The sequence below is a fragment of the Apium graveolens genome, chromosome 10, assembly GCF_009905375.1.
Source record: "Apium graveolens cultivar Ventura chromosome 10, ASM990537v1, whole genome shotgun sequence".
Classification (NCBI taxonomy): Eukaryota; Viridiplantae; Streptophyta; class Magnoliopsida; order Apiales; family Apiaceae; genus Apium; species Apium graveolens.
The window spans coordinates 13232083-13257042 of NC_133656.1; the positions used below are offsets into that span (position 1 = coordinate 13232083).

At 37.5% G+C, this 24960-nt stretch overlaps 1 protein-coding gene across 3 annotated transcripts in view; it reads left to right on the forward strand.

The window, feature by feature from the left end:
• The window catches only part of LOC141689404 (formin-like protein 18), a 42349-nt gene extending 27156 nt beyond the window's left edge, over positions 1–15193 (forward strand). The window contains exons 14-16 of one of the 3 annotated variants that reach the window (XM_074493684.1): positions 10902–10970; positions 11055–11121; positions 14267–15193. In XM_074493684.1, coding sequence (XP_074349785.1) covers positions 10902–10970; positions 11055–11121; positions 14267–14394 — 264 coding nt within the window. In that variant the 3' untranslated portion in view covers positions 14395–15193. Of the gene's footprint in view, positions 1–10036; positions 10876–10901; positions 10971–11054; positions 11125–14266 lie in introns of those variants that run through there. The other 2 variants (XR_012562370.1, XM_074493685.1) reach the window with 2 other exon arrangements.
• The last annotated feature ends 9767 nt before the right edge of the window (positions 15194–24960 follow it).

Consider the following 24960-nt stretch of genomic DNA (forward strand, 5'->3'; position numbering starts at 1 on the left):
CATGTTAACTGCATCCAAATGAGGTTGCCGATGATCATGTATGTATCTGCTTACGACTCCCACCCCATATGCTATATAGCCTTGTGTATGAGAGATAAATTAGTCTTCCGACTTAACTTTGATATTGAGTTCTATCAACAATGTCACTTGAATCTGTGCAAAGTTTATGATTTGCTTCCATAGGAGAATTTGCAGGTCTACCTGTGTCATTTAAAAGGTCAAGTGTATACTTCCGTTGTGAAAGGAAGATACCACCCGGACTCCTAGAGGCTTCAATGCCAAGGAAATACCGTAGTTTTCCTAAGTCCTTGAATTCTAAGGCAAGTCTTCGTCTAACATCCGCGATTTCACATGTGTCATTACTAGTGATGACAATGTCATCGACATAAACAATCAACACTGTGATCTTTTCACTCCTTTTCACAAACATGGTGTTATTCGAATTGCGTTGTTTTTAACCAAATTTAACCATTGCCCTCTAAAATTTGCCAAACCATACCCTTGGAGACTCTTTCATCCTATAGATAGTCTTTCTTAGTTTACATACTTTCCCAGCAGTTGGAGTTGTGGAAAAGACTGGTGGGATGTCCATGTAAACCTCTTCTTTAGGAGCTCCGTGTATGAATGCATTTTTTTTAATCGTAGGTAACCCGTTTCACATCCAATTGTTGAAGTTCCCATCCAAGGTTTGCTGGATATGATATGAAGACTCGAATATAGCCATCTTGGCTATCGGAGCAAAATTTTCCTGATTATCAATCCCGTAAGTTTAAGTATACCCTTTTGCCACAAGTCTTATTTTATACCTCTCAATCAACCCATTAGGTTTCTGTTTGACAGTAAAGATCCATCTGCATCCAACTACCTTCCTTCCTGCTGGAAGAAGAGTTAACTCTCAAGTATCATTAAATTTAAATGCATTTGTCTCCTCTATCATGACATTTTTCCATTTAGGATCACATAAAGCATCTTGCTAAGTACGTGGAACAAAAATACTAGACAAAGTGCCACAAAAGTGAAGAAGGAGATAATGCATTATAGGAAACAAAATTTAAAATATGATGGTTAGTACAAGAGCGTACACGCTTTGTTATAGCAATTGGAAGATCTAAAGAGGGATCAAGAGTGTTACCATTATAATTATAGGGGTTGTAGGATCTGTCTCGAGGTCGGAAGTCTCTGAATGTTGTAAGTGGTGATATCATCATTTTTCCTTCTAGAATATGTAATCAAATCTGGCCCGTCAAACCTATTTAGATCATCTGACTCATTACTCATACGTGGAGGGGTAGATGATGTGTTTAGGCTAGTGTTTGGACTATGCATATTAATGAATGGAAGTGATTCCTCTGTCGCTTCACTATCAAGACTTTTTCTAATAATCTCCCCATGAAGCAAATAGGAGGAGCCATGAGAGAAATAGGAAATAGACTCCCAAAAAAGTAACATCATGGCTAACATATATGCGATGTGAGGGAGGATGATAACACTTATACCACTTTTGGGTTGGTGAATAACCAATGAAAACACAGCGGAGAGCACGCGAGTCTAGTTTATCTCGATAAGGAGAATGATTATGCATAAAACATACACTCCCAAATATACGAAGAGACAACGAATGAGAGGAAGGTGCGGGAACAAATGACAAGGGTGTTCAGAATTGTAGAACATTTGAAGAAAGACGGTTGATTAGTTATGCACAAGTCATGACTGCTTCACCCCAAAGGTATTTGGTGACATGCATCGTTAACATAAGGCACCGTGCTACCTGTTGTAAGTGACCAATTTTCCTTTTGATGTTTTAACACATGTGGTTTTATATGAATAATACCACATGTGTTCATATAAGATGTAAATGGCCCGTCATACTCGGTACCATTATCGCTCCGAAGAATTTAACGAAGGAATTTAATTGGGTTTGTATCACGTGGTGAAAGGATTTAAAACAACCAAATACTTCATTTTTGCGTATACCCAAGTAAGTCGAGAATGACAATCAACAAAGACAACAAACCATCTATACCCGTCATGTGTAGGATGTCTAAATAGACCCCAAACATCAGTATGAACAGTGGAAAAGATAGAAGAATTTCTTTTTAATTCTAGATAGATAAGGTGACCTTTTATGTTTGGCTAGTTCACGTGGTTCAAAAAAAACTCTTCCCTACTAAATTGTTTGGTCAAAGTAGGAAAGAGATGTGTTAAAATACGAAAAGATGGATGACCTAACCGGCTATGCCACTGAAACAAGGACTCTAAAACATGATTAGATTTAAATGACACCTGATGACTTGTCGAAGGAGAAATATAATTCCCTTCCACAGCGTAAAGTCCACTCACCTCTTTACCACTGTCAAGGACCTTGCATGTCGCCAGGTCTTGAAAGACACAGTGAGAAGGGAAAATTGTTACTGAGCAATTAAGATTTTCAGAAATACGAGAAATGGATACTAAATTCGCTAATAAAGAAGGAACATGTAAAACATCGGATAGTGGTAATGATGGGAGACAAAGAGAAGTGCAATATCTGTGAATACGTGCAAAAGCTCCATCAGCAACTCGTATATTGCTAGTTTTACCATGATACGACTCTAGGAAACTTGAACTTTTAGTCATGTGATGAAGCTCCAGAATCAATGATGCATGGGCATTAATCCGAGATAAAATGACAAGATATATCTGCATGAGCAGAATTGGTTGTGGGAGTTGGAGTGGCATTCAGTTGAGACATTAAATGACGGAAAGTGTTAAGTTCTGCGATAATCATCATCCTTGATGAACAGTCTCTATCTGATACTGCATGATGAACATTAAAAGGAATCCCTCTTCCCGAGCCTCTGCCTGAGCTTCTTCCAGATGTGGCCCCTCGGTAGACACCTCAACTACGTCCTCCTCGTCCATGAATTTTGAGGTGAGGGTGCAACACAAAGCACGTTCCGCGAGTGTGATATAGCTTGTTGCAATAATCTGGTATGAATTCAGATACAATAGGACTATTTATCAGTTAGACAACGTAGCAAGTACTGAATTACTACTTCCTGCAATACTTTAATAAGAGTAATTAGGGTTACAATAGCCCCAATTCGAGGAGAGGTCGCCTCCAAACACTTTACTTTACTGAACAATATTTTTCTCCCCCTCCCAAACCCTATCTCTTTCTAATTTATACCCCCCTCACCTAATTCAATAATTACTTATTTTTCCTCTGCTATCTTTGCTTTTCCAGTTTTGCCCTTCCGTTAAAAAGTCAAAAGCCCACTTGAATTCCTTGCATTACCCCGGGCCCAAACATTAACCTTGTCCTCAAGGTGAAAACCAGGGAACATTCCTTGAATTTGTTGAAAATCCTCCCAGGTGGCCTCCCATGCCAGCAACCATTTCCATTTAATCAGAACTTCAGTTCTCACACGGTCGTCTTGCTAGTGATTGTTGGCGATAGGGCTGTAGTTTCAAATACACCCGTTCTCCAACTTCATAAATCACATCCCTTCGTCCCGCATCTGCATACTTTTGCATTCTCTGCTGAGCCTTGAAAAGAGAAGCTTTGATTTCATCTAAAATTGCATCACGCTCTACTAACATGTCTTCCAGAGTTGCGATAGAAGTGCTACCCTTTACATAGCGCAATAGTGTTGGAGGTTCACGCCCATAAACCACTTTGAAAGGTGAACAATTGATAGACACGTGGAACGACGTGTTATACAAATACTCCAGCCAAGGAAGCCACTGAGCCCATGAATTTGGCTTCCCAGTAATAAAGCAGCGTAAAAATGTCTCCATCACTTTATTTACTACCTCGGTTTGCCCGTCGGATTGTGGGTGATACGCTGTGCTTTTGTGCAGAGCAGAACCTTGACTTTTGAATAATTCACGCCAGAAAATACTTAAGAAGTCCCTATCTCTGTCAGACACGATGGTCGTAGGAAATCCATGATGACGAACTACTTCCCTCACAAAAATCTGGGCCCGTGATTGTGCTGTGTAGGGGTGTTTGATGCCAATAAAGTGAGCATACTTGGACAAACGATCTACCATGACCAACACCGTATCCACCCCATTCGAACGTGGCAGTCCGTCAACAAAATCCATCGATATATCTTCCCAGATTTGATTGGGAATGAGTAATGGCTGCAGAAGTCCCGCTGGGCTCAAGGAAGAAGCTTTGTTCTGTTGACAAACCGAACAAGCACGAACATATTGTTGAACCATTTTTCTCATTCCAGGCCAAAACCACTCTTGTGCCACTCTTTGATAGGTTTTGAAATCACCCGAGTGTCCCCCAAGAGGTGTATCATGATACTCATGTAGCAATTTTTGAACCAGGTTGGATTTTGGTGGAATCACCATTCGCCCTTTGTATGTTAAGTTTCCTTGGTTCACACAATAACCTTTTGGTACCTGATCTTTCTCAACTGCCGGAATCATTTGCTGGATAAACGGGTCTTTGCGAATGTGAGGCAATCAATCATCCCAAATAATGCCACCGGCAGTGACCAAACTTGACATCTCACATGAGCTGCTGTACTCCCTGGACATGGCGTCTGCAATTTTATTTAGGGCTCCCGGCTTATATTTAATTTTCGAAATGGAAGCCCCTTAACTTCCTTACCCACCTTTGATACTCCATCCCAATTTCACGTTGCTCGAACAAGAATCTCAAGCTTTGTTGGTCTGTACGAACAATGAATTTTCTGCCCATAAGATAGTGTCTCCATTTTTGTACGGCGAAAACAATTGCCATGAGCTCCTTCTCGTAGATTGATTTAAGACGATTACGAGGTCCTAGCAATTTACTGTAATTAGCAATTGGTGATTTTCTTGGAGAGGAACAGCCCCCACCCAAAACCGGAGGCATCAGTTTCAATCACGAACTGTTTCTCGAAATCCGGTAGAGCCAAAATAGGTGCTTGCACCATAGCTTGCTTAAGTGTGTTGAATGCCTGTGTAGCTTGTTCAGACCACAAGTATTTATCCTTCTTCAATTGGTCAGTGAGTGGACTTGCTATTTTTGCATAGCCTTGAATGAACTTCCGGTAATAACCGGTTAGGCCAAGGAACCCCCTTAATTCTTTCACGTTACTAGGAACCGGCCAATCCATCATAGACTGCACCTTAGAGAGATCCACTGCCTCCCCTGATTTCGAAATAATGTGACCTAAATACGCCACTTGAGTTGTCCCAAATTCACATTTGTTTTGGTTCACATATAATTGGTTTTGTTTTAGCAGTTGCAGTACCAGTTTAACATGCTCAACATGTTTTGCTACACTACGGCTATAAATCAAAATATCGTCGAAAAATACCAAGACAAACTTGCGAAGATATGGGCGAAATACCTCGTTCATGATAGCTTGAAACGTAGCCGGACCATTGGTTAAACCGAAAGGAAGCACCAAAAACTCATAATGACCTTCGTGGGTGCAAAAAGCTGTTTTGGGGATGTCTTCCTCTCTCATTCTTATTTGGTGATATCCCGACTTCAAGTCGAGTTTTGTAAAACACACCGCCCCATTTAATTCGTCAAGCAACTCGTCGATTATCGGGATTGGATATTTGTCCGGAATAGTAAACTTGTTAAGTGCCCGATAATCGACACAAAATCGCCAAGAGCCATCACTTTTCTTTACTAACAAGACTGGGTTGGAAATAGGACTTCTTGAGGGTTGTATGATACCTGCTTTTAACATATCCCTGACTAGTGTTTCAATTTCTTTCTTCTGCACTTGAGGGTATCGATACGGTCTCACATTTACCGGATTAGTCCCTTCTTGCAACACCACCGCATAGTCATGGCTTCTTTTGGGAGGCAGTCCTACAGGCATGTTGAATACCATCTCATATTCTTCCAATAGCCCCATTAAAAATTCTGGTACACCATTGTTGTTCTTTAGCTCACATGCCCATTGTTCTTGCGGGGCCTGTAGAAGATTAAACTCCACCAAGAACCCGTTGCCTTCTTTTCTAAGACTTTGAAGCATAGCCTTCAACGAGATCCCACTACGACCCAAAGAGGCATCCCCTTTTAATGTCACGGTATCACTCCCCATCTGAAATCGCATAGTTTGCGTCTTCCAATTTGTAGTCATAGTCCCTAATTTCTCCAACCATTGTATGCCTAAGATCACATCTGAGTTTCCCAATTCGAGTGGCAAATTTTTTTCTACAATTACGATTCCTTGCATTTCCAATACCACCGATTTGCAAATACCATTACCAACCACCGAGTCCCCCGTGCCTAAGGATACTCCAAACTCCTGCGATGGCAGTATAGGCACCCCCAATTTCTCCACCGCCTCCCGAGAAATAAAATTATGGGACGCGCCCGGGTCCACCATTACCACAACTTCTTGACCACCAATACTCCCCAATAATTTCATGGTTCTAGGGCTTGTCAAACCCATGACAGAATTCAAAGAAATTTTTGGTTGTGGTGAGTTAGAAATTACTACAGTCATCTCCTCCGAGTGCGAGCTATAAGGACTGGACAATGTTTCCACTTCTTCTCCTTCACATGTCAACAAAACACTAAGCTCCTTTTTCTTGCATCTATGGCCAATTGACCACTTGTCATTGCAATGATAGCACAATCCTTTTGCCCTTTTCATCTGCATTTCCGCATCACTGAGTCTGCGTATCTCACCCCCTGTTTTGCCTGAACCCTTATTCCCTCCCGGGGAAGAAATTGCACTGCTGGTTTGAGAATAACTACTAGGTGAGACTGATTCTGTGGGGTAGTTAGAGAAACTCCCTCTGTTGAGCACTGTGACACTTGCTGGTGTATATCTTCCTCGACTAAATGAGGACTGTCCTCTCTGTTCCACTCTTCGGCTAGCTCCCACTCGTAGCTTGTCCTCAACCATTAATGCCAAATCCATAGCATTGTCCAAATTTTTAGGTCCCAACAGCCTTACTTCTACTTTAACCTCCTCTTTTAGGCCATTCAGGAATTGACCCTTAGCAATTTCTTCAGGTACTCGTTCTAATGGAGCCAGTAATTCAATGAATTTACAACGATAGTCCCCCACTGAACCCACCTGCTTATGGCCTAGCCATTGTTCGTGCAACGTTCCTGTGGCTGTAGATCGAAATTGCCTACGCACCATGGTTTCATCTCGTCCCAGCTCTGAATCGGTCTCCACCTGTTCTCCCATTGAAACCACAGTAAGGCATCCCCCTCAAGGGCCACTATGGCTGCTTCTAATTTATCCTCCTCCGTTAGACGATAAAATTGGTGATATCGTTCCGCACGCAAAATCCACCCATCCAGGTTTACTCCATCAAACAAAGGCATATCTAACTTCTTGAACCTCCAATTAGCTCCACCTCCCCCTGCTACCGGCAACCCCATACTCAGATTACCTCCCGGGCCACCCCCGGACCCCTGACCAATGTGACTATTTTCCCCAAATTGCATCCCTCTCCCATACTGGTCTCCTTCTCCTTCTTTTGGTTCACTCACTCTACTGCCCCCAGAATTGAGAATTACTTCCGACTGTGTTATTGCTTCCTTACCCTTCCCCAACAATTCCTTTATCGCTGCTCGTAACTCCGCCTGTAACATCATCTGGTCATTCTTCACCATAGACAACATTGACTCCTGATGTTCCCTGAACCTATTTATCCGACCCTCCAATCGTATACTTATATCCTCCATATGATGCTCTTGCTTCTGGACTGTTTCCTCCACCACTGTGGCGAATCGATTCGATAAGGCAGTTTCCATCGCTGTCATTGCTCCCTTGATAGCAGCTGATACTTCTTCAATTACCGTTGCTCTTATCGTCGTTTGAATACTTCCGATCTGCTCTTCTACTACATCTATTCACTGTGTTGTTGATGGAGGTCCCATGGCTCAACAGCTCTGATACCACTTGGTATGAATTCAGATACAATAGGACTATTAATCAGTTAGACAACGTAGCAAGTACTGAATTACTACTTCCTGCAATACTTTAATAAGAGGAATTAGGGTTACAATAGCCCCAATTCGAGAGGTCGCCTCCAAACACTTTACTTTACTGAACAATATTTTTCTCCCCCTCCCAAACCCTATCTCTTTCTAATTTATACCCCCTCGCCTAATTCGATAATTACTTATTTTTCCTCTGCTATCTTTGCTTTTCCAGTTTTGCCCTTCCGTTGAAAAGTCAAAAGCCCACTTGAATTCCTTGCATAATCACACTGAAGGACATGTTTTTCACCTATTAGAGCCAGTGGCACATGTTCTGGTTTTTCTGCCTCATGTTGCTGAACATTTTCGGTTAAGAATGCAAATCGATCTGAATGGGCTGTTGGAACCATACTTTGTCTTCGACTTTCTTCTAATCAAACGCAATCATATGCATCCTCAACAGTTCGAAAGGGAATCTGCCCGATAAGTTGATTTTTGATTGAATCAAAATTACACATACAATCAAGAATTTTCATCAGCCTTTCTTCAGTCATCTGTTTTTGAAATTTTTATTGATTTTCAGCATTCCTACACTCAAATATTGTGTAATATCGCAATTCAGTCCATAGTGATGTAAAGTAATACTGAGTAAGTGTTCGACCTACTTGAAATAGTGCCCATACCTTCTGGTTGACCTTGAATCGCTTCGCCACATTTCCGGAGAAGGAATAAGTCTGTGTGAGAGAATTCCACACCTCATTTGTATCAATAAAAATATAGCTTTTGCGAATATGAACCTTCATGTAATTAAACAGCCATGAACGAATCATCGCATTTTCAGAGTCCCAATCATCAAAATTTGGATCGCTTTCCAAAGGTTGTTTAGCCTTTCCATTGATATATTTCACCAATTTATAGGATTTGAACACCCTAGTACAAGCTTTTGTTCATTCGAGAAAAAAATTCCATCAAATTTAGGGCTCACATATGGAGTACAATGAAAGCCGGACTTACTGCAAATTACAACAGTATTGCCACTATTAGCTAACACATTGACTACTTCTGCCATATTAATAATATAGATAACACACCCAATATATAAAGTCGAGCCTTAACCGGCGATATTTATAGGAGAAGATAATCTGCTAACTGAAAATAGGACTGAGCTTTCTCACAACTCAATTAATCAGTTCAGCACACTATCACTGAACATTGAAGCAGATTTAAAAATATGGCAGATTCAAAAGGAGATAAAAAGAAAATTCTCATATTCGAAAGAGGGGTACCACGTATGGATTTGAAATGGTCCGAGTTCCTGAAGAAGTCATGCCAAAAAGTGACCAGAAATAAGCCCACGCACCGGCGTGGGAGATGGGGGGTCGTCGTCACATAGATCAGTGCGTGGATGAGCTTTTGAATGCTAGAATAACACAGAAAGAAAGGTCGCCTGGTATTTTTCTTCAATTGGTATAAATCTGGACTGGTCTAATCGAGATTTAAAAAACTGGAATTTTAAAAAAAGGAGATGGCCTGACTTCGTTCTTCCTAAATAACCGAAGCAGGTGTAAGGATTTGATATAATCTAGCCATAATGCTTAGTTACCATGCTCTGATACCATCTTAACAGATGTAAATATATGTATAAAGATAAATAGAAAGAGAGAAGAAGCAGGGTACGAACTGCAGTGTATGTATATTACAAAAGCAAGTAGTATTTTTCTTATTGAATTATTACAGGAAAGCATAAGCTCTTATATAGAAAGTAAAACTTGGAGGTCAAGTATTCTACAGTAACTTCTGTCATGCTGATGTCACGATGCTGATGTCACGATGCTGATGTCAGTTCCTTATTATGTTATGCTTCATTTTAACATTTTTTTGAATATAAATGGATCAATGGATATCCGAAATCCGATCCTTTTTTCCATTAGTTGAATGCATCGAATATGGATTGATCTCTTAAATATCCGATGTGTGACCCAATCTGATCCGAAATAATTGAATGGATTTGGATATCGATTTAGGCAAATACGATCCGAATCCGACCCTTTGACAGGATTATTCTGATGTACTTTGAAAATATATAAATATATATATATATATATATATAATACTGAAATTAGGGTTTTTGCCTTTATGCCGAAGCTGCTTTTGGTGGCTGCTGAGGCAATGTATGTTACCTGGTTGTGATTGCTTATCGCTGGATACGACTGAGGGATGTGGTTTTTTGGCTGATGGTGGTTTATTGTTTTTGGGTGGAGGAAGCTGGCTCTGATACCACTTGATGTAGGATTGGAGTGAAGGGAATGGTAAGAAGAGGGAATAAAGACATGTCTCTGCAAAGAATTAGCATAACACACAATAAATTTTCAGTTTTAATTCATAATATTCAACTCCATTCAATAATGAAGATTACAATTGTTTATATAATAAAGTCCTAAAACCTAGCGATCAAGTTAGAATCTTCTTAATAACAGAAACTAAATAAAAAGTTCCTACCTTGACCAGTAAAAAGAAATAAATGGTTGTTACTAATTATATTAATAGAATATCTTACAGTGTCTAAATTGAAAGTTCCTTGATTATTTTAGACTACATGATGAGAATGTTGCTAATAAAAATTAGTTACCACACTTTTTTAGTGACACGAAGCATTTTCCATGTTGACAATTGACAATCATCCGTAATTTATACATGTCTACGTTTCTTTATGACAAAGATAGGTCTGACGTAATTTGAAGCTTAATGTGTAATCTGAAATAAATTTATTAGAAATATAGTTAATAGAACCAAAACAGTCAAATCTCACATGCTCCTACTGCAGTAAGTGAAGAACTTTTAGGCATTGTGATTTGAACTCTTTTATTAACTATCTATGAAAAATTAACAGTTACCTCTAATCTAAACCTAATTATAAATTAAATTTTTTGATGATTTTTGTACTAAAAATGTTCTCCAATTTTTTACTACATAAGCTGCCCTTATACTAGCGACTCTTTGTCATCTATAGACACTGAAGGAGTTTCTTGAGGTTGCTGCAAAGGAAGTTGCTTCTGTACAGAATCTCTATACTGTGGCGGTAATGTTCCCTGCTAAGAGTCTCCTAATCACACAAATTGATGACCTCATGTTATAAACTTCCGTAATTTTGTGTGTGAAACAGGGCAGCAATGCAGATGCATTGGCACTGTATTTTAATGAGGATCCTGTCCGGTGCCCGTTTGAGCAAGGTAATGTTTTATAATCGATAATGATATAATTTTCACTGCTTCTTTAATTAAATGTACAAAAAAAATAGGTTCCCTTCATTTTACTTCAGACTTTATTTCTAATTCCCTACAAGGCACATCAGTAGGACCTACATAAATCATACTAGATTGAATTGTAGTTACTATTGTTCTGGACACTTGCAGAAAGATTTCAAAACTCTTTTGGATGGATTGATATGGTCAAGGTAAATTGCTAAAATTTTGTTGGACCGTACAAAAGGATCTAAATTATTTACAATGGTATATCTGAAGGTCTGGTAATACTAACATAAATTTAAAGGTCTAATAGTATAAAGATTTTCCTTGGGTTACTTGTAAACAATATCTATATATAGGCTTGTTTGGTATGATACCAGAATGGTGTATTGCATGCACTCATTCGTTCACTCGGTAACCATGAATATGATGATGTCTCTGTCAGAACAGAAAATAAAGAATTAGTACTGTTTGGTCTGTGTAAATCATCATTTCCACTGGGCTCAAAAGCAATTGTAATGTTTATGATCGTACATGATGCAAAACAACATAGAGTTGAAATTAGGCATGTAGCTATGGCAGGACAACAGAATCCACGAGATTTTGAGTTTCAGTTATGGCAATTTTTATCACTTCTGATGCTCTAATTGCACAAAGAATTAAAACTTTCTAATTGAGATGATGAAGGATTATAATGGTTACACATTGCGGTTTCATTTGTGGGTATTTCTTTTAAAATACGAAATTTTATGATGATTTAGTTTTTGACCATAGACAGAAACGGACATGTTTTTTAATGAATATAATAGTCATTTGGAATGTTGAACATGAATTGCCAGTTGTTTTTTATAATCTATACATATTCTTTAAGTTACTGGTTGGTTGCAAAACAGATTTCGTAAAAGTATTATATAACCTTGGCCCTTTGTTTATATTTTTAGTTCCTTAATAATGTTACATGTAGAATGTTATATAAAGACATGAGCTTGATTTATTTTTTCTATCACAGTGTGGACTGTATCATATAATATGAAGTATAAACTACATGATTTAAATTTACACAGACACACAAAAGAGAAAATCAGGTCAGCCGTAATCTCCTCTTTTTTCAGAGGTTCCCCCCTCTTTCTATTAAACTTGCCTTCTTTTTTTGGGTTATTAATATATTGGCCATCAAAGTATGCCTTTGTGTACACACAAATCCTGAAAGTAAAGAATGTATGGTTCCACCTTTTCGTATTATTCTTCCAAATTCACCATCTGCTTGATTTTGGAAATAATCAATTATCGCCAGATTCCAGGATGTTCCTTAGTTGGAACCTCGAGAAGATGACACAAACACCACCATTGACTACTGATTAACACGTATGTATGTATATGTCTTTTTTTGTGCGATGTTTAGACTTTGCAACAAAATTGATGAGCATGGATGGAGAAGAGAAGGTGTGGTAATATAAAATAGAGAATAGGGAATCTAAAATGTTTCTTAGGTATCTTTTCTATGATACTAAAAAAACCACTTTTTTTTTTATTATCGCTCTTTTATTTTGTTAGCTTCTCTCTTCTCGACACTCATGCTCATAGTGCGCATGCACAGACACAAACACACACACACACATCAAATTAACATTAAAGCACTTTGTCATCCGATACACATATAATACTTAAGTCATTCGTATAACTAAAGATATCTCATCCTATGCACAGATAGTAGTTAAGTCATTTGTATAACTAATGATATCCTGTCCTAACTACTTGATTGCAAAACTTTCTTACTTTCATGGTCACATTTCGTCTATAATATATAACACAAGTTAAAACACAATGTTCTACTTCAGCATAAGTATGCTTCTGCAGAAACAATTTTTTTTGGATAAGCAGTACATTCAATTTTCAACATGAATTTAAAGTGATTAAGTAGTGCAGGTTCTGTAGTAGAACCAAATTTTTTACTTGATTAAAAAGTATGATTATGAAGATACCTGAAATGTAAAACACAATTTAAAATGCGATATTCTGCTGCAGAACCCATTTCCTCTTTATTGATTAATAGATGATTTGATATGTACATCCATTTAAGCAATGATTATTTCTATGACAACTAATTACTAGTCTATTGTGGTAAGAAAGTATATATACTGAAAAGAATAAAGGTGGTTGTCTATCTTGGTAAGGTGTAATACACAAGTATCTAAATATTGGTGTTAAGTACTCTGCACAATCTAACATTGATTATGCATCCTTGGTTTGATCTCTTTAATAGATTGAAAGTTCCAAGTTCCATTTGCCTTAACTGCATAAGGATTGCTTCATGTCAACAGGAAGAAAGCATGGGGTACAGGATTCAGTTTTAGGGTTTGTTTGTTTAAGAGCGGGGTGTTATATGTACGCATATAGATGTATCATCTTTAAGTATCGTGGAGTGGAGAGAGAGAGGAAGTAATACTGAAAAAGGGATTAAATCCCAAAAGTACTTAGTTTTGTTTTTAAATATCAGGAAAGATACCTAAGATACATCTTAACTTCCTTTTTTTCTATGAAATATTGGTATTGAAATCAAATTTACTTGTTAAATTCTAATTTGCTAATCTGCCCGTGTATATATAATTAAATAAATTGAAAAGGTGAAGGGGTTTAGAAGATAAATGTATAAGAAGATAAATGCACGTGTATACATATAAATAAATGTGTTTCTGCCTGTCTGTCTAAATTGAAGAACGAAAAGATGAACGATGACAGTACTGATGCCGTTAGTAATAATTAACCGGTAGGTGACCTTTTGCAAGAAACAGAGTTAGTGTTTAGTTAAATTTGTGCGCATCGGGCTCAGGGTATCTTCGAAAGAAAATAAATAGAAAGTGTTGAACCATACAAATACCAAACTTCAACAGTACCTGCAGTTGTTATCTGTACAAACCAATATATTTTGATGGCATATATGTTAATATTGCCTTTTTAAAACAAAATGTTGGTAAATCATATTTTTTTCAACTCAAGTACTTTCAGATCTTGGTATTGTTAGAAGCTAAATCCTACTTGCTCTTTCTGGTTTCTATCTTTTCAATTTTCCATGTATGCAAGAAAGTCAAGAGCTAACTGTGCTTCATGCCCTAAACAATTTGTCATGCAGTTACTACAACGCTGTTAAACTTCGTGAGAATGTTCAGGAAAGCTCAAGATGAGAATCGTAAACAGGATGAGCTAGATAAAAAAAGAAAACAGAAGGAGGATGAACAAAGGCAAAGGAGAGACGTATGAATAGCTAATCTTTGTGTATTACTGTTCCATACATGGGGTTTTGAAACTTCATGATATCCCCACGTGGTTTATGGAGTAGAACTAGATATTTCCATTGACAGACCAAAAGCCTCCCTCATTGGTGTCCACATAACATGGGAAATGGAAAAATGAATCACAGAAGCCAGTTGTTTGAACTTGCAGATGTAAATCCTCTAGCCAGTTTTTTAAAAGCAGGGAGTGTTTGATGCGAACTGAGATTGGGTTTTACACAACTTTATTTAAGGAATCCTTTCTGATGAGTCTTACAAGATTCCTAATGAGAACTTTGATATCCAAGCCTGGAATATGATTTACGTGTATCGGGTATTTCATATTCTTTGGATTTGTTGAAAAGGGATGGCTATTGGAATGACAAATGACAAGGGAATGCTGTAACATAACCATGTACAGACTTTCAACCTGAATTTGGATTGTAGAATACCTGGTCTGAAGGTTACCTGTGTATCATAGTAGTTAGGTCTTGGATAACCAACAGAACCAATACATATAGTTAGTAACCCAGCAGGAGTGTTGTTGTATATATATAGTTATATAGTGAAGATTCAGGATTAGCACTGGAAATTAGATCAATAGATCCTACTGTATCTGTAGCAGTGTACAATGCATAGGAGTAGATAATACTCTGCTGCAATGCATTATAGTAGAACATATTTGTACAGCTCATGTGAACAATGCTAAGATTTGGGAAGCTCAAGCTCCTTCTGGCATCTGACCAGGAATAATCGATATGGCCAATTTTATACATTTATATTTTCCAGCCCTTCTGGGAAAATGTCTGTCGGATTATATTTTTCCTACATCTAAAATTTTGTTTCAAGTTGCAATCCTAAAATTGTTGAAGAAATTATCAGAAAATATTGGCAGTACCATCACCAGAATCTCTGGCCACCGTCTGATTATATAGTACTATTACTTTTCGGTTTGTGATGACGACACTAAATATGATGATAAAATCTTAGCATTACACTTTGCCTACAAACTAATGTAGAAACTGAATAGAATAACATCTCCTTCTCCTTTACAATGTATACAATTCTCTAATTTCTACAATCAAGGAAGTCAATGTATGAAAAGAATCAAGGACCGCCTAGTGGTAAGGCCTGTTTTCTTCTCCCAACGGACAGGACAAGGTTGTGGGTTCTGCAATTTGAATCCGATAAGAGTAGCTCCCTTCCTGACATCCAACCTCAAGAGCTGTTTTACAGCTTTTGTAGAACAAACAACTTACTATTGTATCAACAACAATGAAGATGCAGTATAGATATGCTATAAGCGTCCACTTACTATTGAACAAGTAGGATTTTCAGTTTTATAATATGCTCCAACAACTCGGTATTGAAACAAAGCCTCAATCGCAGCCAAAGCCATGTTTAAAGGCAGAGCTAATGATAGAGCTGCTGAGTTTCTTCCTCTGATCAATACACATGCTTTCAGAATTGACATATACCCTCCAGTCTTTTCCATGCCCGATAAAACTAATGCTAGATTACATATGATGAGAGTATTAGCAAGAATTATGGAATAAAAAACAGCTGCAGTAGCCGACACAAACAGACTCGCTGATAGTAGGTTGGACCCTTGAAGACAGTTGAAGGCAATAAACAGCATTGAGAAACAAGTTGCGTTGGCGGAGATAATAACTATGGAGTTGCATATCTGAGTGTGAAGAAGGGAAGTGTAAAGGGAAATTAAAGAAGAAGATCTGAGTTATGAAGATTGTTTATGGTGATGATTGAGAAGCTTGGATAATAAAGGCTTTCGCGACAAGGAGGAAAGAAAGGGTAAAGGGCAGAAGAAGAATCGAGGAAGTAATGGCTTGAGAGAGTTTGAAGCTGAGATTCTGATGATGGAGGAAAAGCTGCAGCATAAAATAGAGCCTGCAGTCTATTAGGTAATATAGAAGATGCATAAGGTACAAGTGGTTGTGATAAGAGAAGTGAAGCTGAATAGGGGACGAGGAGAAGAGCTATGCTCGTAAAATATATGTAATATGAAAGAAAAGTGTGTATTGATCTTCTCAAAATTTTGCATGTTTTCATCGATGGAAGAGATGGAACTCTCTCTCTCGTAAAATATTGGTAATATGAAAGAAAAGTGTGTATTCATCTTCTCAAAATTTTGCATGTTTTCATCGATGGAAGAGATGGAACCCCCTCCCCCCTCGCTCCCGCTATAAAAGCACTAATAGCCTCATGAGAGGGGGAGGGAGAGAGTTTTCATGGCAGTTAAGTATTATAATATTATTGTTTTTAAATATAATAAAAATATAATTTATAATTAATTAACCCATATTTTTTCTTATCCCCTCAATCAGAGTCACAATCATCTATCAAATAATCAAAGATGAAAACCTTAAATAGTCATATTTTAATAAACATTATCCAAAGTACCCACCGGAATTTTAATATGCGTAAATACCCGCCAGATATTTCATTTTTAGTGAAATAACAACTGTGGCATAATAGTGTCATCTAAAATATATAATATACGAGGAATTGTTGAATCCTAAAATATTAAAAATTATAAAATATGGTACATGCTTAAATGATAAAATTATTATATAATATTTAAAATTTCAAACAAAACAAAAAAAAATATAATGCTCGGGGATCTAGTAAGTGGAGTGTCCCCCCTCATATTAAAAAATAATTATGGATGTTCTCGTAAAAATCATAAGTTTAGGGATGTTGTAATAATATTTTTTAAATATAAGATAGTGATTTGTAAACTATTATCAGTCATATATTTATAAAACTAAACAAATAAAGCAGACATGACATGTGTTGGCTATCGGACATAATCATACGAAATACATACATCTTTCTAGGTTATATGTGATCTGGAGGGTGAAACTTTTCCATCGACTTCTCTGCCTCCCTGTGCTTAAATATTAGGTAATTGAGTTTCTCCGACCTTTATTTTGATTTGTATATCTTTAATTCTTGGATCAATATATGATTGAGTTATTAATTTATTGACACTTTCTTACAACGAAGAAGGTAAAGAAAGGGAAAAGAAGCATCTCATATTCTCCTTATTTTGCTACATTTTATTTATAAAAAGGTATATTTTTAGTTTCATTATTTCAGTGACTATTTATAAAAGATTATTGCCAATAATTGAAACATCAAACATGGAATCATAGTTTCTTTTATTGAACCGCTATTAATCGACATTTCAAAAATTTGTTGTATCCCCTCCATCTACAACATCTCAGCCAATAATAAACGATCCTGAACTAATTGAAGTAATCCCTCAATCTTCTACGGTAAATTTAAATGCTGAAAGTGAAGTAGATGAAATGGAAGTTGATGAACTTGAAGCTAATCCTGCTGTGCGAAAAAGCATTAATATTGTTGCTCTTAACGAGAAAGAACGAGATAGAATTCGAAGAACATTCTTGTTGAAAGGGCCGTTTCAACAAAAAAACCACACTGTTTGGTAAGAAAAATAAGAAATTTAATGTTTCGAAGACCATCCTACTTGGTTGGAGTATAGTATTAAAAAGAATGATATTTTTTGTTTGTATTGTAATCTGTTTAAAAATAAGTGTGGTTTAGGAAATAATTACTCATTATGGATGTGAAAGGCCATCTGGAATTTTCTGAAATGAAAGGCATTAGCGATCTTGCTCAAAGAACGGTTGAGACGAGGAAAGATGTTGTATACCCTTTGGTATATTGTTTATAAAAATTATCCTTGGTTCTTCTTGTTGCAACCGTTATTTTTACTCTACTCTTACACTCAAGTTTTTGTCACTCAGTCTCACAGTGTGTCACTCACTCAGAGCTCCAAACATCCAACTGTACATGCAATAAAATCCTTTTTATAGAAAAGTTGCCTTCCACCTTCAGGGATGGAAACTCTCAGTCAAGAGATTCAGAAATATTCCTTCTGAGAGGGGAAATTAAAATTCTTTTAAGTGGCAGAATTCTTGATATCCCTCAACTTCCATGAAGAAGTATACTTCATAAACTCGTTAGATAATATCTGAGTCCTTAGTTACAAGTTTTAATTTTGATGAAGGTCAAAATCATTTCCAGATTTGATTCTTGGAAAGATAATCAATGATCAATGGTATGCCATTAGGGATCAAAGATTTTTTATGAAGTCTTTGAAGACTTATCAGAGTTATGATCCAAGAACAAAATCCAATTTTAAAATCAGAGTGTTCCTGAATCTTGACCGCAATCCATAGATCAGAGCATATAAATGTGTAACACAAATCTAGGATTATCACCTTAATCCAAGGATCAGAGTATAAGGCTCTTAAGCCCAGGGTCTTAGGATTAAGATCCGATTATTGTTAGTAATCTTGATACGGTTTAACAATAATTGCTTCATCAATACCTTCCTTGTTTGTGAATCACACGTGTGCATAAGAAATATTTAGATCAAGGGGTAGTAACTCTTATTCGGATGCCTTGGACGACCAGAGATTTTCAATATATTACATTATGTTGGGAGAATACACTCAGTATAAGTTTGCGTGCCTATTCAACTCTAAATTCTTTTGAGAAAATATAGATGGGCTTACAGATGTCTCGAGATTTTGAAACTCCACTACTTTGTGTGAGACAGAGCTGTAGGTTTGACCAACTTCCCTATGTGGTGCTGCTTGACACTATCTCCCTCATTCTCAACACAACTCTACCAAGTGGTAGTTTGTATAACACCAAGTTGTTATCTCAAGAAAATCAGGTGTATCATAGCAAAATATGATGAATATATCAAAGCAAGGTAATCAGTGCTGTTTGAGAAGTGTCTGGTTCTACGATTCGTGTCAAAACCTATGAGGTTTGATAGGCTCATAGTCAGTTCTTAAAACCACTAAGGGTTAATGATCACAAACTTTCAAAGTACAATATCAGAGAATTTCGAGATCGATATTAGAGTGATTTAGGAGCTTATAATCTTATAATTAAAGATGTTTACCTTTACTTACCATCACAAGAATTCATGAAGCATGTCTCAGATGAATATTCCATCTAATTCTTTTGAAAATTCTATCTATTTAAATCTCATTAGCTTAAAATAGTTCATTAGTCCAATATAGAGGGGACAAGAACTATTTTAAAATAACAAGATTGACATAAAACAATTAGAGTTAAAATCACAGAATTGAATATTCATGTCAAGAGTGTATTTCGTAATATCCGGGATATCGCGTGTAATTATTTTATCAATAAAAGATTATTATATAATTATTATGTGATTTCTGGTGAATTATCTATTGATTGATATTGATATTTAGATGTTTATATGCGATTAAAAGGTGAATATGTTAATTTTAATATGTCCAGAATAAAATATAGATAATTGTGATATTTTTTCGGTCATTTTTGGATCGTTATATGATTTTATAATGATTTATAGATTTATTAACTATTTTATGAATAATTACAAAACTATTTTATAAAACCAGGAATCGTCCAACCTCAACCGTTTTTACGTTTTTACAACACGAAACTCTTCAGAAAACTCCTTCTTAATCTAATCTGGTAATTTCGAACATTTTCCGTGTTTTGAATTTTTCGATCCAGATTATGGTTTGACCCGTGCGCGTCCCGACGCAAAATTTTCGATACGATAATCTTTTCGATAAACCAAAAAAACCCGTATTCTCAAAAGATGGGATATTAGTACATTATTTTCGTATAAAATATTTTTATAAGAAGTCCGGTTCGGATAATTATCCTATACGGGTATCAAAACGGATCGTTTTTACGGTTACTTAGCGGCTAAGTAACTAATTTATCGATCCAATACGATCCAACACGAACCAATATTCTATAAATATATATAGCCCTTTTCGTATCTTATTTTATTCGTATAATTACAATCAATCAGTAAAAATATATAATTTACAAAGAAAACCCTAATTATTCGTTACGTTATTGAGAATCAAACGCACAAACGAAGGCGTTATCGAACTCCGATTCAAGCGTCCCAAATATCAAATCGAAGCTTTCGAAAAGCTCTTTCACAATCAATTAACTATTTTGGTGCAGATTTCAAGGTAATTTTCTTATTTAATTATTTTATTTCGAATTAATTAAAGTTTAAATTAGGAATTTTTGTTCTTGATGTTATTGATATGATTTGATGCTAGAATCATGTAGATCTTTTCTTCCTGGTCATTTTGGTATATTATATGAGTGATCTTTTCTTCCTGTTCAAATTGCTGTTTGATTCTCGAAATTAAAAATTAAGGTTTATATTTTTGAATGTTCTTAATTGAAAATTAGGCGTTTCTTTGTTAGGGGTTATTTGATGAAATTTGTTATGGATCAAAAACTAAAGTATAATAATTGTTGTATTTATTACTAGGGAACGTGAGCTTCGAGGTTCGATTTGACTGCTCTTGTGTTTCGTGACTCGATCTGCCTTAACAAGATGCCTACGTACCTTGCTGATTGCCAATGATCAAGTCAAAAACGTAGTTCTGATTGGTGGGAGTGAGACCCCTTATATAGATATTGGGAGTCCTTGAATTGGACTAGGGTTAAGAGACTTGGTGAACAAGTCTCTGAATTAGAATGGACTTTGGAGTCCTAGGAAGTAGGAAACTGATTCCTTATCCTATTAGGTCCATTGGGGGCTAATCTACAATAATTTATATCCTCATTGGTACTTATCTTGACGGCTGATTTATCCCTTATTAATTAATTATGAAATTAATTAATAATCAGGATTTTGGGCCGCTTCGTTATTGGACTGTATCTGGTCTTAATTAATTATAACATAAATTATATTCCCAGGCTATTTTTGGGCCCTTATCAAGGACCCTGGGCCTCTTCTAATGGGCTTAACTGCCAGCCCAATATCAATATAATTAATGAGATATGAATTACACAGTCCGGGTTTATTTTATTCCCTATCATTTGCCCCCCAACTTCTGAGAAATCGTAAAAGATTTCTTAGAAGTTAAGTTCATTCTTCCCTTTACAGGGTATCGTTTTGGCGTAAAGTGTGGGGCGACCTACACATTTACAACGATTTGCCTTGTACGCGGCTTCAGGGTTGTTTCTAGAACTACCCTATTATTTTCTTACCTTTTTCCCTCTTTATAGGATTTTTCTGGTATTTCTCAAAATTTTCCCTTTAATTTCTGGGAATTCTTTCTAATTCTCAAGAATGTTCTGATAATCATTAATATTTCAAGAATATCTTATCAAAAATAATTCTTCCTTTCAAATATTCCCAAATTTTTATGGGATTTCTCAGAATTTTTTCAAAATTTTTCAGCCTTTCTTCGACTAGGATCCTAGTCAAAAATTCGACCTGGATCCTAGTCGTACTTTGGGCCAGCTCCTGGGTCCTGGTCGAAGAATTTCGACTAGGATTCACGACCAGGATTTCGACCTGGATCCTAGTCGAATTCACGACCTGGATCCTGGTCGATATTTTGGCCGTTTTTCAATTCCTGCTCGTGGAACGTCGACTAGGATCCACGACCAGGATTTTGACCTGGATCCTAGTCGAGTTTACGACATGGGTCTTGGTCAAATTTAATGCCACCTTCTGACTCCTGCTCGTGAAACTTCGACTAGGATTCACGACCAGGATTTTGACCTGGATCCTAGTCGAGTTTAGGACCTGGGTCTTGGTCGAATTTTATGCCACCTTTTGACTCCTGCTCGTGAAACTTCAACTAGGATTCACGACCAGGATTTCGACCTGGATCCTAGTCGAGTTTACGACCTGGGTCTTGGTCGAATTTTATGCCACCTTTTGACTCCTGCTCGTGAAACTTCGACTAGGATTCACGATCAGGATTTTGACCTGGATCCTAGTCGAGTTTACGACCTGAGTCTTGGTCGATATTTATGACCATTTTCTGCCCCTTTTCGAAAGATTTCGAGCTTGATCCACGACCAGGATTTCGACCTGAATCCTGGTCTTTTTGATGGGTGTTGTTCTGGCTCCTGTCTGAAAGAATTCGAACATGATTAACGACCTCAAACTCGACCTCAATCGTGGTCTTTTTGATGGGTGTTTTTCTGGCTCCTGTTCGAAAGAATTCGAACAGGATTCATGAACTCAATCTCGACCTCAATCTTGGTCTTTTTGATTTATTGGGCTTCTCCTAATCCAACTTGGATTTGGGAATAAAATTGGGCCTCTATTTTTCCAAATCCTATTTGGATTCGGGCCAAAGCTTGGGCCTTTAATTTTTCCAAGTCATATTTTGGATTTGGGCCTAAGCTCGGGTCTTTAATTTTTCCAAGTCATATTTGGATTTGGGCCTAAAATTGGGCCTCTATTTTTCCAAATACCATTTGGATTTGGGCCAAAGCTTGGGCCTTTAAGAATTATTGAGGATATTCTGGAAGGTTCCGGAACTTAATAATTTTCAAAGATATTTTGGAAAGTTCCAGAATTTGGGCTTTTTTTTGTGCCTTCAGCTTAATGGGCTTTTTTGCCCTTTCATCTTCCCTTTTCCGCCTATATAAAGGAGTGAGTAGAGTCACTCACTTCTCACTTCTCATTTTCAAAAAAAATTCTTTTCTCTCTTCTTCTCTTAAAAGTCTTGGAGGTCATAATATAATCGGAGGTCGGAGTTTGCGAGCCTTTCAGCCTTTTCCAAACCAGTCTTCGGCATTATTTCAGGTAAATATCCTCTTTTGTATTTTTGTTTTCAGGTACGCCTTTGTATAAAGTTTGTTCCTAAAATTATTTTCTTTTCCCCCCTTTTTAGATGGCAGATAAGAAAATGACCCGTTTGGCCAAAATGACTGTTGCCAGGAAATCCAACGAATTTCCCCATTCACTCAAGGTACACCTCTCTGATTGATATGATCAATACACGAGGGGATGAGTACCCGTCCGACGCACACCTGGATGTGCATGATCACGTCAGTATTTTCCGGGATACAAAGGAGTTGGATATGATGAAAACTTATTTCAAGATCAAGGAGCCCTTCAAGTTGGTTCTTGCGTGTCCGGTCGACAGGGCCTGTAGAAGAAAGATGCTCTATGCGTCTTTAGGAATACTTTAAGGGCATGTATCAGACTCCCCTTTCATCCTTTTATCCCTGTTTTACTAGCTGATGTGGGCATCAAACCTTGCCAACTCCCTCCAAACTCTTGGAGGCTGATTTTTTGCTACCTGTCGCAATGCGCCAAGCAAAACGTCCCCACTTCGGTCGCTGTGTTCAGAAAATTTTTTCAGTTCAAGAACAGTCCCGACAAGAATCCGGGGTGGGTTTCTCTAAACCAACGCCCCACTGTCTCCCACATAGTGAATGTTAAGTCCATCCCTGACAATAACTTGGGGTGGAAGAAGTAGTTTCTGTACGTCCTTTGGGAGGGTGGAGACTGGGGGACCCTCTTTCGTTCGTCTTTTGGGCAAGCTGTGGATGGGAGCCCAAATGACATAGTTTTGACCGAGGAGGAGACCAGGGCCTTCAACCTCCTTACCCAGGATAATGGGACATCCCACTCTTGGGATCTCATTAGGGAGACCGTTCTTGTGGAACGTGGCCTTTCTCCCGTTCCTAAAAAAGGTACGTTTTCTTCCTTTTCCTAGTTGTCTTTATTTCTCCCACTTTTTACTTCAATATTTTTTCAACCCACTTTACTAATTCGTTGCAGTTGCTGAGAAGATCGAAGAGTCTGCCAAGCCTAAAGACCTGGAAACGACCAGGATGAAACGTGCCGGGAAGGTCTTCAAGGACCCGCACCTTGGGGATCGCTTCCCAGAGTTCCTTCTCCAGGCAAAGGAAGGATACGAGGAAGGCCCCAGCCAACCCTTACGCACAAAACAAAAACCAGGGGCCTTCTTCCACTCTGCCTGGGGGATCTGGGGAAGGACTCGATCATAGGTAATATAAAACTTGCCAAGGAGTGGTCCATCCAGTCTATTTCCCCCGTAGACTATCATGATCTTGTCCTCCAACAACACTTGGAGGCTAACGAGCTCTTCGGAGCTCAGGCCCTAGCGACGGTACATTCTTTTCCTTTTGTTATCCACAGTTTCTTATCATGATTTTTCTTGTTTTTCACTTTTTCTTCATCTCTTGTAGGCGAACGTCCATTTTCAAAAGGCACTTTTGTAACACCCCCAAATCCGGGGTCGGGGATTCGGGTTGTCGCGAGTTCCATTTCCCTTATCAATACTTAATATTAACAGTCAACCAACTAATGAGTATTGTGACCCCACAATATATACACACACACACCACAAGTTATAGTCTCAGAGATGAATGCCAAATAATAACACAAGTCATTTTATTCCACAATTATAAACCGTTACACCTTAAAAGGGTTTCTGAATAATTTACATATTCCTTGCCATTATTACAATTCATAAATATACATAAGTCTGGTACATCAAAAGTTGAAAGCCTAGCATATTGGTAGATCCTACCTCGGCTACAACGACATTAACGCCTACAGGAAACTGCGGAACGTTTCCTAACCGCTTGTGAATCGGGAGCTTGGTCCTGTTCATCTTTTCTATCTGTTGTTGTGTGATGAAAGAAGAAAGCAAGGGTGAGCAACAAGCCCACCAAAATAATA